Here is a 16,667-nt window from a genome sequence, read left to right on the forward strand (position 1 = left end):
GTGTATCAATTTAAAGAGTTACACAGCTTGACAAACGATGTACGACACGATCGTATGATCTAAGTCAGTGAGTTACATGGTTTAAGACACAGATTGGGACACGGCGTGTGTCACATTGTTCAAACACTACATGGTTTGGGCTATGTCACACAGCCTGGCCACATGACTGTGTAACCCCCTATTTTCTAAATTTCCAACTTTTCCTTAGATTTTCTGAATTGTTTCAAATTAGTCCCTATCCCGAACTGTTTATAGGGCTTCGAAAGTTCAATTTAAGGCCCAAATGTGTATGTTTGTCGGATTTGTATAAGATTTAAATAAATAATATTAAAAAGCATTATTAAAATATTTATGTAACATCCCAAAAATCGAGGATTAGTAGAATGAGTTTGTAAATTGAGAGAGAGTGGTCATGCCTTAATTTTTAAGATTCTCTATGCATTTTTAGGAAATAAATGACGTATTGGTTTGTTGGATAAGTGTTAGTGAAATGTTCCTTGAAACCCAAGTTCAAATCCCTTTTCTCCCACCATTTTTATTATTTTGGTAATTTTTCCTTAAACCCTAGTATGTGGCATGCCTTGTTTTTAAAATAAATATTGCAAAATCATTTGAAGAATGAGTAAAAATCCTAATGGATAAAAGAAATAAGAGAAAAGCATAGAAATTAAATGAGGTCCCAAGTTTGAATCCTTTCCCTTTGCGAAATAATTAAATTTTGCAAAACCCCTTTTCTTTTGCTATCCATATCCCTGAACTCTAAGTATAAATACAAATTTTTATTGTATTTTTTAGCCTTTAATTAAAATTTTCCCTACCCTAGTCATTCACCATTTTCCTCTCCTCTTTTCTCTTCAATTTTCTTTCTTTCTGCCATTGTTGTTGTCGCCTACACTTCCCATTTTATCATCTCTTTCTTCTTCTTTTTGCATCAAGATTGTGCATCATCTACTTTACTATATTTTTTTCCATTTATCCTCATCTAAATCAGCCCCAAATCTGAAATATTGAACCCCAAGATCGATCCTAAACATTGCCAAGAAAGTGTTATTGTCGTTTCTCTCAACTAGTTTGGGTAAGATCTCTTTTCTCTTCAATTTCTTGATTAATTTTGTCAATTAAAAACCAAAATTTTCAGATTTGGAATTTATAGGATTTTAAATTATTTTTAGAGGTATTTTTCTATATTTTAATAAGAACCCAAACCGTTTTAAAATTCAACCCCAATTTTCGTCACCATGAGTGGTGGTGCGTGCGCCTATGTGCAATAAAGGGGGCTGTTTTGCTTCTTGAATCTTGCCCAATTAATTCCAAACTTAATTTGAGTTCTTAACCCTCATAATTAGCTTTTAAACCCATGTCAATTATGGAAAAACGTTCTTGATTGATTGGTCATTCGAAACTTGGAAATCGTGAAGCGTAAGTGCAATTAAGGGTAACTAGTTTGTTATTTCGGCATAGTTGTTGGGTAAAGGTTATGGATTGATTAAATGAAAGGATTGGATAATTATTAGCTACTTATTTTCTTATATATTATTGAATCAGGTGCTGACCCAAACGCCCCAAATCATCCGTAAAGGCGAAGAATGATTGTACGTACAGTTCACATCGATACAGTGTAAAGAATCTAACTAGTATGGATTCATAAAATAGTTATAACTTCAATGATTGGTTTGAACTCATAATTGGTTGTTTAGGGGATGGTTTAGTGGTAAATTGATTGAATTTATACTAAATTTTGGTTTTGGTTCGTTTAAGGAATTATTAAAGAAAATTGGAAGATTCGATAGTGTGCTTCAAGGAAGCGAAAAATAAGGTGTCGGTCCTAAACTCATAAAATTATTTGAAAATATTAAATATCATGTTATATTTGATAAATTAGCTTGCTGATTGGATTGGCTTAATAGCCAAATTATTGATTTTGTTAATGGCTGAACTAGGTATGTTTCGAGCCTTAAAAAATTGACATGTTGGCAAAATTGCTAGTTTGATAGTATAAATGTTTGATTGAGTTTATAATTGTGTATTTGAGTTATGAGATATGAGAATTTTTTACTGAATGTTATAATGTGTTGAGATATTAAACTTATGTATGATTTAAACGTATGTGATATTTGTTATATTGTGTACTGAAAAGGGTGTTATTTATGCACAATGAAAATCTGTAAAGTATGTGAAATTGAACGATATTGATTGATACCAACACAATGGTAATTTGAAAGTTTGGAACACTGTTTCCATTTATTGAAAGTATGTGATTATTGAAGACATGCTGAGCATGTTAAATGAATGTGAAAAGTATTGAGATATGATTATGTATGAGATTGTGTGACATATTGCATATGCATTGGGTTGGGATTTTGTGGTTGGCGGAAGAGTTTTATAGGGTACCGGTGGCATATTAAGTCCACATTTTTCGTAGTCAGTGCACTGTACCTAGAGTACCAAGGGGAATGGCAATTTACCACATTTTTACTGGCAGTTTGTTTGCATTTTTACTCGCAGAATTTTCTGCATATTGTTTTTAGTGGTTTTAACCACAACGGGCTTAAGCCCATAATATTTTGGAGTTTGGATGACGAGTTCTAGAGAACTCATGGTGTGTAGTGGATAGTATGGGTAGGAACCTTTCTGCATTGTGTCATGTGCATGACATATTCAAATGTTATTGATTTATGCTACGTATTGTATTTTGTTGTATTGAATGGTATCAAAATTAATGATTGTTACTCGAATGAATGATGACCTATGCTCATACACCTTTTGATATCAATTTGATAATGGCTATGTAATGATATGAATTTACTATGATGGTTCTGTTTTCTTATGTTAAACCTAATATGTTTCACTGTATTCGATATTTATGTTTGTTTAAATAATTTTTAGACTCACACTGAGCTTTTCATAAGCTTACTCCCAATAGTATTTAACTTTTCAAGTAAACCTTGAAATTAAGACCGGACTCGGCATTCGGAGAATCACCTTGGACCTCAGATTATTTTTCTTAATAAGTATTATTAAGTCTCTATTGGTTTTGGTTTGTAAGTTTTAATTATTTCTGTTCTGTGGCTTGGTAACTTTTCTTTTGGGGATTCTTGCATGTATAGATTACTCAAGCATAATAACCGAATAATGCATGATATCGAGCTTAAGTAAAACTTGATATTATTCCCTAGTTTCCACTACATTGCAAAGGAACCATTTTTGAAAAAATAAATCGATAAGGCAACTAATTTTGAAAATGACTTGAAAAATGGTTTTTCTGCTGCATTTGTTTAACATCGAGGTTTTTTTTTAAAGAAGAGAGACAAGCAAACGATTTTTCTAAAACAACACTATCAACAATAAAATAAATCCTAAGTATACACAACCTAATGAATGAATGCTTTTAAGAAAACTCAAAGTACAACTACGGTTTTCTCTAAAAATGAGTTTATTTAAGGCCTTCAAAAGTAACGTAAGTTAGCGTAGCCATTTCGGTGGCTAATGTAGCCTTCTCAATCTAGCCATAACGTCTAGGCCGGGTTTGGGCGGTTACAATTTAGATGTTAATTGTTATGATTTTTACGATAATGCTCTGTACCCCTAGACTAGCTACAAAAATGGGTTAAGGATGTTACCCACGTGCTCAATAATAAACCTATCGGTCCATGATCTAACAATCCACCACTAGCGAATTCTAACAAAAGGGTCCGCCAACATAAGGCTGGTCAAGAGAATTTTATGATTAGCGGGTTCTCCACAACGATCATGCCAAGACGTATAGAACAGTAACTTATACTTCACCAAAAGACGAAGTTTCAACCAAGTCTTTACAAACTTACCAGATTAGTCAAACAACCCGCCAATCATGGCGTGACAACTAACACTAACTTAACCTGGCGGATAGGGCGTAAATCAACCTCTCTTGGCTTAAACTTTAGCCAACAATCCGCCCACACAAGCCACCATTTTGGAACTACGTCAGGCAGGGTGTTACACTTCTAACACTCCACAACAAACACTAAAGTACTAGTCAAGCATAAATGCATTCAGCCCCCTAACATTCCATAGAATGAATCACATCAAAGTGCTAGAATGAGTCGCACAGATGTGCCAGAATGGATCCCACTAAAGTGCCAAAATGAATCGCACCAAAGTGCTAGATTGCTCCCACCAACAACATATACAAACCCTATGTCATGTCAACTATACGTTGACTATGTCTAGCATCATTTAAGAGGACAATTCTCTTGATCGCTTATCATCAATATATAATTAAATTAATCATTTCATTATAATTCCAATTTCACCACATTTTATGAGTATATTTACACATATGCATATCATCTCATCAATTTTATTGAAGTCATTAAGCTTATCTCAATAAATTTATAATTTATATTTTACCTTATATCAACTTCTACTATCATCATGATCTTGTAGGTCATGTTGAACCTTACACTAATCTTAGTCACATATAAATACACATTTACATATTATTTAAACAAATATTATATAAGTCATTTACTTTTCTCAACATCAATATGGTTAATACCATAGATTTATATCAAATCATATAATCAAGAATAGGAATTTAGCATTCCATCTCAACTATATCAATTTACATAACGTATTGTTACTTTACCTTGTTCATTAAATCAAGCTCAGAGATCACCACTTGATATTTACACTATCATTTGACTTTTAATCACAACATGAAGCATACCTTGAAATTTATAATTACCATTAACTTAACATATTTAATCATTATTTAAAAACATGGATATTAAGTTAGCAAAAACCGATTTTACCATATGTCGCCCATTTCGCCTTTGTCCTCTGACGTTAGCTGTGTACCTTAATTCGATTACAAAAATGATATTAGTTTACAGACAAAAAAGGTATAATCAACAACCGAATATATTTGTATATTTTATAAATAAATCCCTTTTTAAACTTAGTGTCTAAAATTTTTATAACTCATCATTTACCCGATCAAATAAAAATCTGACTACATATTTATTCTCTAAGGATTTTAAACTACCAATCCATAGCTTTTATTTCTAGCAGCTTTCATTCTCTACAAATTGATCTCTAATAACACATAAATAACTATATAACTTAAACTTAAATTAAACTTAAATCTACACTTCTCACCACCTTCCAACATGATTCTTACCATAATTCATCCTAATACCAAACATGCATATCTTTTAAGTTCTTAACATCTAATTTTTTCTAAAGCTTCCAACAATACAGACTTAATCAAACTCCATCAATTGTAAAATCTAAGGCATGAGCATTAAGATTTCTTCAAAAATTCAAAAGAAAATCACTTCTTACCTAATTAATTGTTGGACGGCAATGGAAGAATGCTAAAGGATATTTTATTCTTCTTTCTTTCTTTAGGTTTGGTGTTAGGGAGGAAAAATGAAGATGAATAATAACTTTTCAATCTCATCCATTAAATTGAAACCAATTTGCTTAATTAATTAAATTATTAACTAATCCAATGGTTAAAAATATGCTTGGGAGATAGAAAATGGAAAATGATGGTGGAGATCACCTCGGCATTAGGGGTTGATGATGGTTTTATTACTATTAGGTCCTTGGTTTAATAGCCATTTAAGGACTTACTAAATGCTTTGATCAATTCTCTCTATTTTATTCACTTCTCAATTTGGTCCCTTACTATAATTAACAGCTTGATCAATTTAATTGCTAATATTTCTATTTTTTTAATACCACACTTGCTTCATAATTGATTGATTAAAATTTTTGGATAGTTTAGTTTAATAAATTTGGTCACAAAACTAACTTTGTCAACACTTATGAAAATTAAATCGTTACAAAAAGCTTAAAAATTAAAATAGAAAAAAAAGTTTCAAGTTCAAGTATCAAATGTATGTATTAAATATATATTTTTTATTAAAACTTAGGGGAATAGAGTAATTTTCTCAAATTTTTTTAGTAATCAACTAGTTTTGTGGTAAAAGATTTCTATGGGTTTTAAATTTATTGGCACTATATTTAGGGTTCTAATTATTTTCAATCTAAAATTTGTATGTTTGTTTTGATAAAAAGGAAAAAATCACAATTAAAAAGATAATTCATTTTTAACATATAGTAAAAATAAAAATACATGTGCTAAGTTTAAATAAAAATTGAAGTTTTAAGTGGCAGGTTTTTTTTTTTTGAAATATTAAGTGGTTTTATTCAAATAAATTGAGAGTTTTAAAAATTGATTTTTTTTAAAAAATACCTAATTAATTCTAATTTTTGAGGTTTTACAAGTTTATTTTATTGTGTTTTCATCAATTCAATTCGTGTCATTCAAGACATATTCTAAATCATAAACAAAAATTTTTAAGGAATACGATTTTAAATATATATGCAGATATATATACATATATGAATTGTGAATTGAAAACAATCTCATACCGCCTTATGGATATACTAATTAATTATTTAATTTTAGTCTTAGACTACATTAAATATATTTACGACTACATGATAACGAGGTGGTAGCTCCCAACAAGAAGCCAGACAAACATGTTGTGTATCAGCACTACTATACATGATATACATGCACAATATTAATATAATATCATACATAAATTACATTTAAAGTTATTAAATTATTATTAAATTTATATATTAGTCATTTATTTTTAACAAGTATATAAAATTTTATTTAAATCATTGAACTATTCACAAGTTTTATTTAAGTCACCAGATTGATAAATTTTTTAAAGGAAAAAAAAAGCCTGACTAGCAAGCTTTAAGTGGTGATTTGATGATCGGTATGGTTAATCAGTATCCATCAAAGAGTAAAAGAACAAACTTTAAATTTAAATCGATTTGACAATCAATATTGAATATTAGAGAAGAAAGTTATTTAAATTTTAACTCACAAATTCATGAATTTCAAAGTTGTTTCATGAAAAAAGAATAGAATTGTAGAAGAGAAGGGGAATGAGAGATTCTGAATGATGTAGGTGATGGGAATAGAGAAGACCATAGAACAACAATTTAACAACTTAATGACTAAAATGAAAATTTTTGAATAATTTAGTCACTATTTTGTAATTCTTTAAAGTTGAGTGACCAAATCATAAATTTACTAATAATTTAGTAATCTTCGATAAATTTACCTTCTTATTATTTTAAACTATCTTAAAGAGTTGAGAATATTAATTTGCTACTGTGGCATTACATCAACCCAATATATGTGTATACATAGCTTCGTTAATGTCCCCAAAATTTGTTGTCCTCAGTTATTTAATTCAATTTAATTAAAGAAAATTTATGATTTGATATATATTATTATATTTTTTAAAATATATATTTATAATCTACAATTAAATGGTTAGTATTCACATATTTATAATAATGATAAACCCACGTCACATACGCATGTGCTACATCTAAAAGGAGTTATCTAAATAGAGACCTTCTGCTTGAATGTTAGGACTTGGTGGATTCTATGGGGCGACCAATCCTTAACCACCAAACTAATCAAGGGTTCTTAAAAAAAATAAAAAGAGCACACTTGATATTGGAAATGTTGAAATTCATATGTAATTTGGCTCATTGTTATTTTACAGCGATTTCTTTACTCATTGTACTAAACAAAAAAATAGATATAGATGTCAAATTCCATCATGTGTAATTATGACGTGTGAATCTCTAATTTTAATATGTACATCTATCATATATGAGTTTTATCTAATTCTTTTTTATTCTTTGCTCATTGTATTTTATATTAGTTGCTAAGATTGTATTTATAAGAATGAAATTTTCAAACAAAAAATTATTATTAAGCTCTAACTTATATCTAATTAATCCATATCTTGAAATCTACTAGTAAGATGCATAATATAGGAATAAAGATTGTTCGTAAATGTTGTTTGTGAATTACATATAGTACAAATAAAGGAAAAAAAAAACTGAATGAGCAGTTTAGGAGAAATAGGAGATGTAGTAGTGGGAAAACCTAAAAGATTGGATGAATGGAAGTTGAAGGAAATGATGTTAATCATTTAGCGGCTTTGGGAGTTTGGGTTATTGAATTGCCTGCGTGCCTTGTACTACTCTACTTCCCTACTCTCTTTTATAATTGCAGCAGCAGCAGCCTTCTCATTCTTCTCTTCTTTTTCCCCTCGACATATTATGACATTAAAATGATTGGACGGACGGTAGGCCTCCTTGTTGTAAATTTCAATATCTCAAACTTATAAATATTTTATTACCATCTGCTTGGCCATCAGAGGGGCCCGTACAGATCCAATTGAAACAGCATTTCAAGTCAAAACCCTACCAATGGTTCCAATATAAGTTTAACAAAGCAATTAATAAAAATTTAATACTAAAAAAGTCATTTAAAAACGGAACAAACTTAATTTGGTGGTATTAGATCAAAATTGTTGCAGCAAAAGTCCAACTAGGAATCCAGGAAAGAAACAGTATCAATTAAAAGGATAAGACAATTAATATTGGGTTAAATTTCTTTTTTCTTCTGAAAAATAACGGTGATATCATACAAATTGAAATACTAAAATAAGATGCATATATGGCAGCCAGGATGATGGACGGTGACAAGTTCACATGAGTGGATGAGCCGAACCAGAAACTGTATGGGGCCCCAACGTATGAAAACTAGAGAAGGAGAGGCATAACCAAGAGAAATTAAAGCGAGAATTTATTCAAGAAAAAGGAAAAAGGAACGTATTCCTGAGTGGAGAAAGTTTGTGCCGTCCCCCTTGAAGTAAAATCACACCAAATCAACTCTTTTTTTCTTTTTTCTTTTTTCTTCTTTGGTTTCTCTTTCAGTCCCAAGGTCAACAACTAGCTAAGATGGAGTTGCAATATGAGTACTTGTTTGAAACATCCAAGGGAGTTTATTGTTGTGTATTGTCTAGTTTTCGTATTTGGGTCTAATTGTTGGGTAAAAGAACAAAGCTCCCCATTTTATTTCTTTCATTCTACTGAGAGATATTAGCTTCAAGCTAAACCCCGGAAAAGGAAAACCTTCCCGTTTCTCTTGAACAGTGTTGAACTTGAGCCCTAGCAAAACCAAGAAAAGTAGTACTAGTAGTATCTAGTAACAAGTAACAACATGGCATAGTTTGTGGGGTTGTTTGTTTGTTTGATCTCAAGTAGCCTAGTTACTCCTTACTTTTCTTCCTGTCTGGTTTGGTTTGTTTGGTTGATTTTTCTTCCTCATCTTCATCGTTTAGATAGATCCACCAGGAAGACTCACAAATTGGTGCTGAACAAGACCATGGATTTTGGGTCATCAGGGAGAGAAGGGTTGTGTGAAGAAGAGCAGATGGGTAAAGGTAAGCTCCCTTTTACTTACTCTCCTTCTCCTTCATCTTCTTCTTCTCAGCACAAATCCCAGCTGCCTCCTCTTAGAAACCCTGGGTGGGAGGAGCAGCCTTGGCCGATTTACGACAACCGCCACCACCGAATGACTTCCGACTTGTTAGGCTACAGGTGCCAACCTCAACAAGATATTAACGAAGCTACTACTGTGACAAGTGAAGCAGATTCCAGACGCGTAGACTCAGATTCAACCCTCGAGCTTAGGACTAGTGAAAGTGCCACCGACATCGAGAAAGAACACATGTTCGACAAAGTAGTCACGCCAAGCGATGTGGGGAAACTCAATCGACTTGTTATCCCAAAGCAACACGCAGAGAAGTATTTCCCCTTGGATTCTTCCACCAACGAGAAAGGTCTTCTGTTGAATTTCGAGGACAGAAATGGGAAGCCGTGGAGATTCAGATACTCTTATTGGAATAGCAGCCAAAGCTATGTGATGACCAAAGGCTGGAGCCGTTTTGTCAAGGATAAGGAACTTGATGCAGGCGATATAGTTTCTTTCCAGAGAGGAGCAGGTGAAATGGGTAAAGATCGTCTTTTTATTGATTCGAAGCGGAGACCTGATGCACCAGCCCTGGTTTCTTTCCATCCCCATCAACACTACTTCTCTTTGGGCCGCTCAATCCCATGGAATCCACTTCTAATGCGGCCACCACCAACAGGAAGAGATCGCTTGTACTTGTCACCCGTAAACCCTATAAACAGAAGAAATAGCTACTATGGTGGTTACCCAACCGGAATCAATGTGGTGAATCCAGGAGATGCAGTGGGATCACTATTTTATTTGAGATCGGCAGTGGGTTCAGGAGCTCCGCAAATGGGAATGATACAGCGGCAGCAGCAAGGCGGTGTTGTAGAACCAATTTTGTTTGATTCGGTGCCGGTGGTCCAAAGCAAGGCTGCACCCAAAAGGATGAGGCTTTTCGGGGTTAACATGGAATGCCCTATACCGGAGTCGAATGAATGTGAGATGCTAACTACATCTACCTTAGCACATGCTACAATGGCGCCCCAGCATCCAGATCAACCTCCTTCATCATCTCAGCATCCTCTCCAATTAAGGCTCTACAATGGCACGCCACTGCCGCCCACGGACTTTCTTAATGCCAACAAAGGGAAGGCTTCATTGTCATTTGATTTAGATACGTGAATGCGACCACTGGAAATTGATTTAGCCTACAGTATATTCAACGCTGGAGTTAAGTTACTATTGCCACAATCAACACCTGCCACTACCGTCACCACAAACAAACAACAATAGAATAGAATGCGTCAAGAAGTTTTGCAAGGGTAGCTGCTAATCAGCTTCTTTCGTTTTTCTTTTTCCAAATTTTCACTTCTTGATTCTTATGAGGGGAAGACCCGGCTGTTGAAATATGATCATATCCTTATCTATACCGAATAAAAAGGAAGGAAGAACATATTTTCAGATTTCAATATATATATTATGCTGTTTTACAGCTTAATTTATTACAGAAGGGGTTCCCATTGCCTTGTGACTAGCGTATAAAATGCACAAGTACGTGGTATAGACTGTAGATTGATAGTTATATATGAGACACAGTCACACATAGATCTATGATGTTTGCCATTTATAGGGCCTGGTTTCTCTCCTGAATCCATTGTTTCCACTGAATTAGTTCCCAAGAATCTTTATTCCCTTACGCTGGTAACTGTTGTTTCTCTCTCCCCTGTGGTTTAGTTAATAACAACCATTCCTGACTCCTCAGTAACTGAGAAGAGTCCTAGCTTTCTGAATGCAATAATCCAAGTCTTCTGCCTCTCTTTTGTTTTTATTTACCTTGGTGGAGGTTGGTTAGTTGTTCTTGTCGCTGCTTCCTTGGGCCTGCGCAGAAATTTGGCAGCGCTTTTAATGGTAGGATTTATCTCAATTTTCTTCCACCCTTTTTTCTTTCTCGCCTGTTAAACCCCTTTTACCTCTGTTGTTTTCAAGTTTTAATGTCCTCCTTGCCTTGTCAATATCATTGTTTTCTCCTTCATTCCAAGTCCTCACATTGACACATACTCTTTTGGATCAGAACGTGGAACCAGGTGATTGCTGCAATTCAAGTCTCTTTAAGTCATCTGGTTAGGTCACTACTGCATGCTTATTTTTTTCATTTAGATGGATCTAATTTCAACTATTCACCTACAACTTCTTTCATTAAATTGCCCATCCTATGCATAGCATACATGTTTTGCTCTAATTTCATAGTCTGAATAGTCCCAAGCAGTCGAGAAATTAATATCAAACATTGTGGAGCTTTCTTTTAGATATCTATAAATATAATCCTTGGAAAAGTTGCTAAAATAAAAACTTAATGCAACTTTGGCAATATTGCACCTATAAGTTTTGCAAGTTGTTGATTGTGGATAATGTTATTCCCAATCTGTACAGTAATTCGAATTTATTTATTAGATTAGATATTCCTTCAATGCAAGTTGCAGATTAGAAGTTATAATTGGTTTTAACTGTAAGTCATCTGACCAAAGTTTCCCTACTAATACTTTGTTTGCTATTGCTTGAAATCTAAGACCCAAGGCCTAAAACAACATCAGTGAATAGTGCAGCATGGGAACAAAACAACTTCATTTTTAACTTGGTCTGTTCTTGCTCCTTATCACCCATCATATGTGCTACATTAAACTGATATTTCCACTAAATCAGTGAGAAATCTGCTGTGACAAGCTTTTTGAACAATTACATCTCCTTTTTCTCAATTCACATCTCATCATTTATAAGAGTATTTTTCTCAACATCTTAACCCTAGATGAAATATGAACTATTACTGTCCTATTGCCAAATACATACACAAAGATAAACATGTAGAGAGTTATAGATGAATGAGGTATGCCAGTTCTCATTCTTCTACACTTACATCATATCTTTTGTCCCACTTACCGTGAATGGTCCATGATTAAATTTCACAATTAGTCCTTTGTAACAAGTAAAATTATAGTTATTTATAATTATTATTTATTAAACAAAAATAGTCTTAATTAAAATATTATTTCAATAAAATAATTCAATTTCACTCGAGAAATTTATTAATCATATTTTATTAAATAAAATAATCTTCAATGGGTGGAATTAAAGATATTAATTCAACAAACTATTAAGTTCCCTAATTAAATATTATATTATGAATTGGGAACATCATAAACTTATAAACTGATTATTAGAATTTAGAAACTTATGATAAATTGATTAATTTAATTTGATAACTCGTATTGAGTAATTGAACTTGTTAGATTTATAAACCTTATAATTAATCATGTGAAAGAATGTAAAATAAAATATGCATAAAAACAATAAAACATGCACCTCTTAGATGTCTTTTAATTTTGTTGATTTGATTCCTACTTACTTTCTTTTTCAACATAATTCTCACTTTTTCTTTTTATGGAAATTCACTATATTAATTCTAAAATAAGCTTACAACAATTATCTCTATATAATAACATATTATTATAGATGTATAATACGCATCTCTTCATAACAGACAAAATCTAGTCAGACAAATGAAACTATTATAGAGAGTATTGACTATATAACGATGATATCCCTCGGACATGCATCAATGAATGACTATGAATTAACTAAGTCAAAGTGAGAGGAGCTTGTGTTTTTTTGTTATAAATATTGGTTAAAATGATAGAGTAATGTTTTATATTAATGTATCATTTTAATTCCATGAGCGTTAAATACAAATGATAATATTTTTAAGAGTAGTGGAAAGGTACCGATTGAGTTTTAGTTCGATTATCATTAACATTATTGTTAGTGTAGAATGATATAGGTTTGAGTAACTGAAACGTATTATCCTCCTACTTAAGGATTGGAAAGGGGCTATAGGTAGTTCTAGACTTTGTATATATATAAAAAAAATAGAATTGATAAAATCTTATAATGATATTAATATTAAAAAAACAAAGAGTTTTTACCAACATAAGTATAAATACCTTTGCATACATATATAATTTCCAAATATTAGATGGTTACCAATTTTCATCTTATATATGCTTTTTTATTCTCAAAAAGAATGGTTTTTTATTCTCCAAAAGAATGGTTTTTTTTTCTTTTTTTATTGAGCTTTCATAATGTATTTTATTATATCCCATATGATGTTTCAAGTAATTGATTAAAAATCTTGCATTATAATTGTATACCTCTTCTATATATTTTAAATAAAATAAAATATTAAAAAGATATGTTAAATATATTCAATATATTTTTTTTATTGAAAATGATATGTAAATTATCTTTAACTAATGATTATAAAAAATCATTATCGGAGTCCTTTTAATTTAATTACCGTTGCTGATAAAGATAAGCAAATGTAAAGAAGCCTTCAATGAAAATGAACACAAATTCAGCCATATACCAGGAATAAATATAAAATTCAACGAAAAGAAAAAACAATAACAAGGAAACATAAAAAGGGCTTATGTAATTACAAGTACGATTGCCAGAGAAAGGACATTGACGACTCAGCAAGGACAAAAAATGTTGAAATTTTGATTCTAGGGCGAAATTACCACCAAGTTTTGGGATTTTCCAATGAATGTTATTAGATGTTTTCTCATTAATATATTACTAAAAGATATCTTTTGTACACTCTGTTAACACAATCCAGTTGGATATATAAACTACAAATTAGTGAATTTAGGTGTTAGAGTAAGAGTTAATGAGCAAAAGGAGCAGCATCGGGGGACTGGAGAAAGCATGTATAATTATTTCTATTGTTAGGGTGTCATCCTTTACAGGGACAAGCCGCTGACAATGTTCCAATGCCGATGGATATATATTTTATGTGTATAGCATCTATATCTAGAATCTATGGTGGAAGCTAGCTGTTAGCAATCCCACAGCTAAGAGCAGCAGGCCAGGGAGGAGAGAGACCCTTCAAGTTCAATGAATAGCGTGTAGGGCTGCGGTTTTGGACTCAGCTAGCTGAGAGCGGAGGCCAACACAGTCACAGACTACAGACAGCAGTAATGATTCTCTGGGTAATACCCATATCCTCTATTAATATCATCAACTTCATGTCATTAGAATCTTCTCTGTGATCCTTAACTATATTTTTCAGCCCACATGCTTTTGCTTGGAATTACATCACAGCCCCCTACAGCCTACTTTTCTTTTATGCACTCACTCAAGTGCCTTTTTTCTTGCAGGGCTGGATCATCTTAAATATGCATGGAGAACTGTTCAAACTCTAGTTTTTATAGGCAGAACAAGTTAAAGCAAATTCATTAAGTTGTGTGTTGATAAACTAATTAAAAGATATGGGTTGGCAGGCCTGTTTGAGAGAGCAATTTATGGATCGCAAACAACATACTTACGCGTAAACAAGACCATGTATCCCCACCCTATCCAAACATAGTGTTGTTGGAGTTTGGGGTTAAAGACAAGAGGCGTAATCAATGATGACAATAATTAAGCTGGCAATACATATATTGGACTATTATCTATAACACATAGTTTTGTTTGCTTCCCCTCTCTCTCTCTCTCTCAAACAAATCTATGAGGAGGCGTGCAAACAAGGCGATCCCAGTCCCTAGACATTTGACATGGATCACGTTTTGGTTTGGTTTATTTTATTTTTATTTTATTCTTTTGGATTTAATGCACCACATTCTCGTGATGTGCCCCTCTCACCATCCGTCATCTTGCTTTGGGTTGGCTCTGTTATCGACTTTTTTTACATCGTGATGTCAAGCTAGAGAGAGAAGAAACAGCCTCACCTTCCCTTCCCCGTTCTACTACTCAAACATTCCTCATGTCTCTTTAAAACTGGATTGCCTCTCGATGTTATCCGTCCAAATATATCAAACCATGACGGTTCTCGTTACTATGCCCTTTCCACTTTTATTTATTGACTCTCAACTTGTATAATTAGGTCAAAACACTTATCCATTCTCTCTCATTTTTAATATTAAGTAAATTGATTTTTTTTAAAAATTTTGAATAATTTAATCCTTATCAATTTTGAATAAAAAGTAGTTAAAGACAATTTAATTAATCATGACAATTAATATTTTTACTCAATTGCATATGATTTTGATTGATATAAGAACAAACTAAACACTCAATATTTACATATTCTGTATATAAAAAGAATTTAAAAAAAATAATTTAAACAAAACTAAAAAAATTCAAAAATAATAAATAAAAAAACTCTAACTTCAAAAAACTGAAAAATAGACAAAATGAAGTTAACTTTAAAGGTTATATTTGTTATTATACTAATTAAATTATGTAAAATTATAAAATAAAATAAAAAAATTAATGATGTGATTGATTTTGCTTAGGTTCTCAATTAACAAGAATTAAATTATTTTAATTATTTTTAAAAGAATCAATTTACTAAATATAGAAATTGAAATTGGGAGGGATCAAAGAAGGTTTTTACCGTTTTTTGTATTTTGTGTTTTCATAATTATTCCGTTGTCTTTAAAATTTTTTAGACTCCATAATTTAATTGTAATTTGACAAATATATTATAGAATGTAATAAAAAATTAAAAATAAAAATAATATTTATCACATTTTCAACTTATTTATAAAATAATAAAAACTCTATTTTTAATATATCAAATAATTATGGATATTCATAATTATCCAATAATGTCTTTAATGATGCACTAAACACGAATCAATAATAAATAATAAAATTTTAAATCCCTCCACAGAACAACTTTCCTTGCATTTCGTCATTTAATATGATTAAGGGGGAGAAGTGTAGAGAATAAAAGAAATAAAAGCTTGAAGAATATTAGAAAATAAAAATAAAAAGAAGAGCGGATTAAAAGAAACCAAAATAAAGGACTAAGTCTATATATAGGTTGTGGTAACAACAGAGATAGAGCTTCCATATTTGATAATGATGATTTTTAGTAGTCATTATCATGACAGATAATTAAGATTGACAGGCAGCCGATCCCATAAAACGACCCTTATAATGGTGAAACATACAAGGGAGCTGACAGTAACTACTCCAAGGATTGGAGTGCAGCTGCTGCACAACTTCCGCGGCAGCACTAAAATCAAAACCTAAACATACAACCTCTTTTCTTTTTTTAACCATAATCAAAATGGTCACTTTATTTGGATCACATCGCACAGCCAAATGCTACCCTGGATAACAGTTATTAAAATTGGCACATGTAATCCGATTATAGATGTATTTTTAGTAATTCAACTACTAATTTTTTTAAAATTTTCATTTAATTAGTCGAGATTTTCTTTTGTCTATTTTCATTAATTATACTAATGGGAGAGTGATGCGGTATTTA

At 31.8% G+C, this 16,667-nt stretch overlaps 1 protein-coding gene across 2 annotated transcripts; it reads left to right on the forward strand.

The window, feature by feature from the left end:
• The first annotated feature begins 8,507 nt into the window (after positions 1-8,507).
• Positions 8,508-10,806, forward strand: LOC107888750 (B3 domain-containing transcription factor NGA1). Of its 2 annotated transcripts, XM_016812940.2 has the most exons (2): positions 8,510-9,323; positions 9,474-10,806. In XM_016812940.2, exons 1-2 carry the CDS (start codon positions 9,266-9,268, stop codon positions 10,517-10,519), a joined length of 1,104 nt encoding a protein of 367 aa, XP_016668429.1. In that variant the 5' UTR covers positions 8,510-9,265; the 3' UTR covers positions 10,520-10,806. The 2 variants fall into 2 exon arrangements, with proteins under 2 accessions (XP_016668428.1, XP_016668429.1); XM_016812939.2 differs by having other exon boundaries at positions 8,508-10,806.
• Positions 10,807-16,667: the final 5,861 nt, after the last annotated feature.

The sequence above is a fragment of the Gossypium hirsutum genome, chromosome A08, assembly GCF_007990345.1.
Source record: "Gossypium hirsutum isolate 1008001.06 chromosome A08, Gossypium_hirsutum_v2.1, whole genome shotgun sequence".
Lineage (NCBI taxonomy): Eukaryota > Viridiplantae > Streptophyta > Magnoliopsida > Malvales > Malvaceae > Gossypium > Gossypium hirsutum.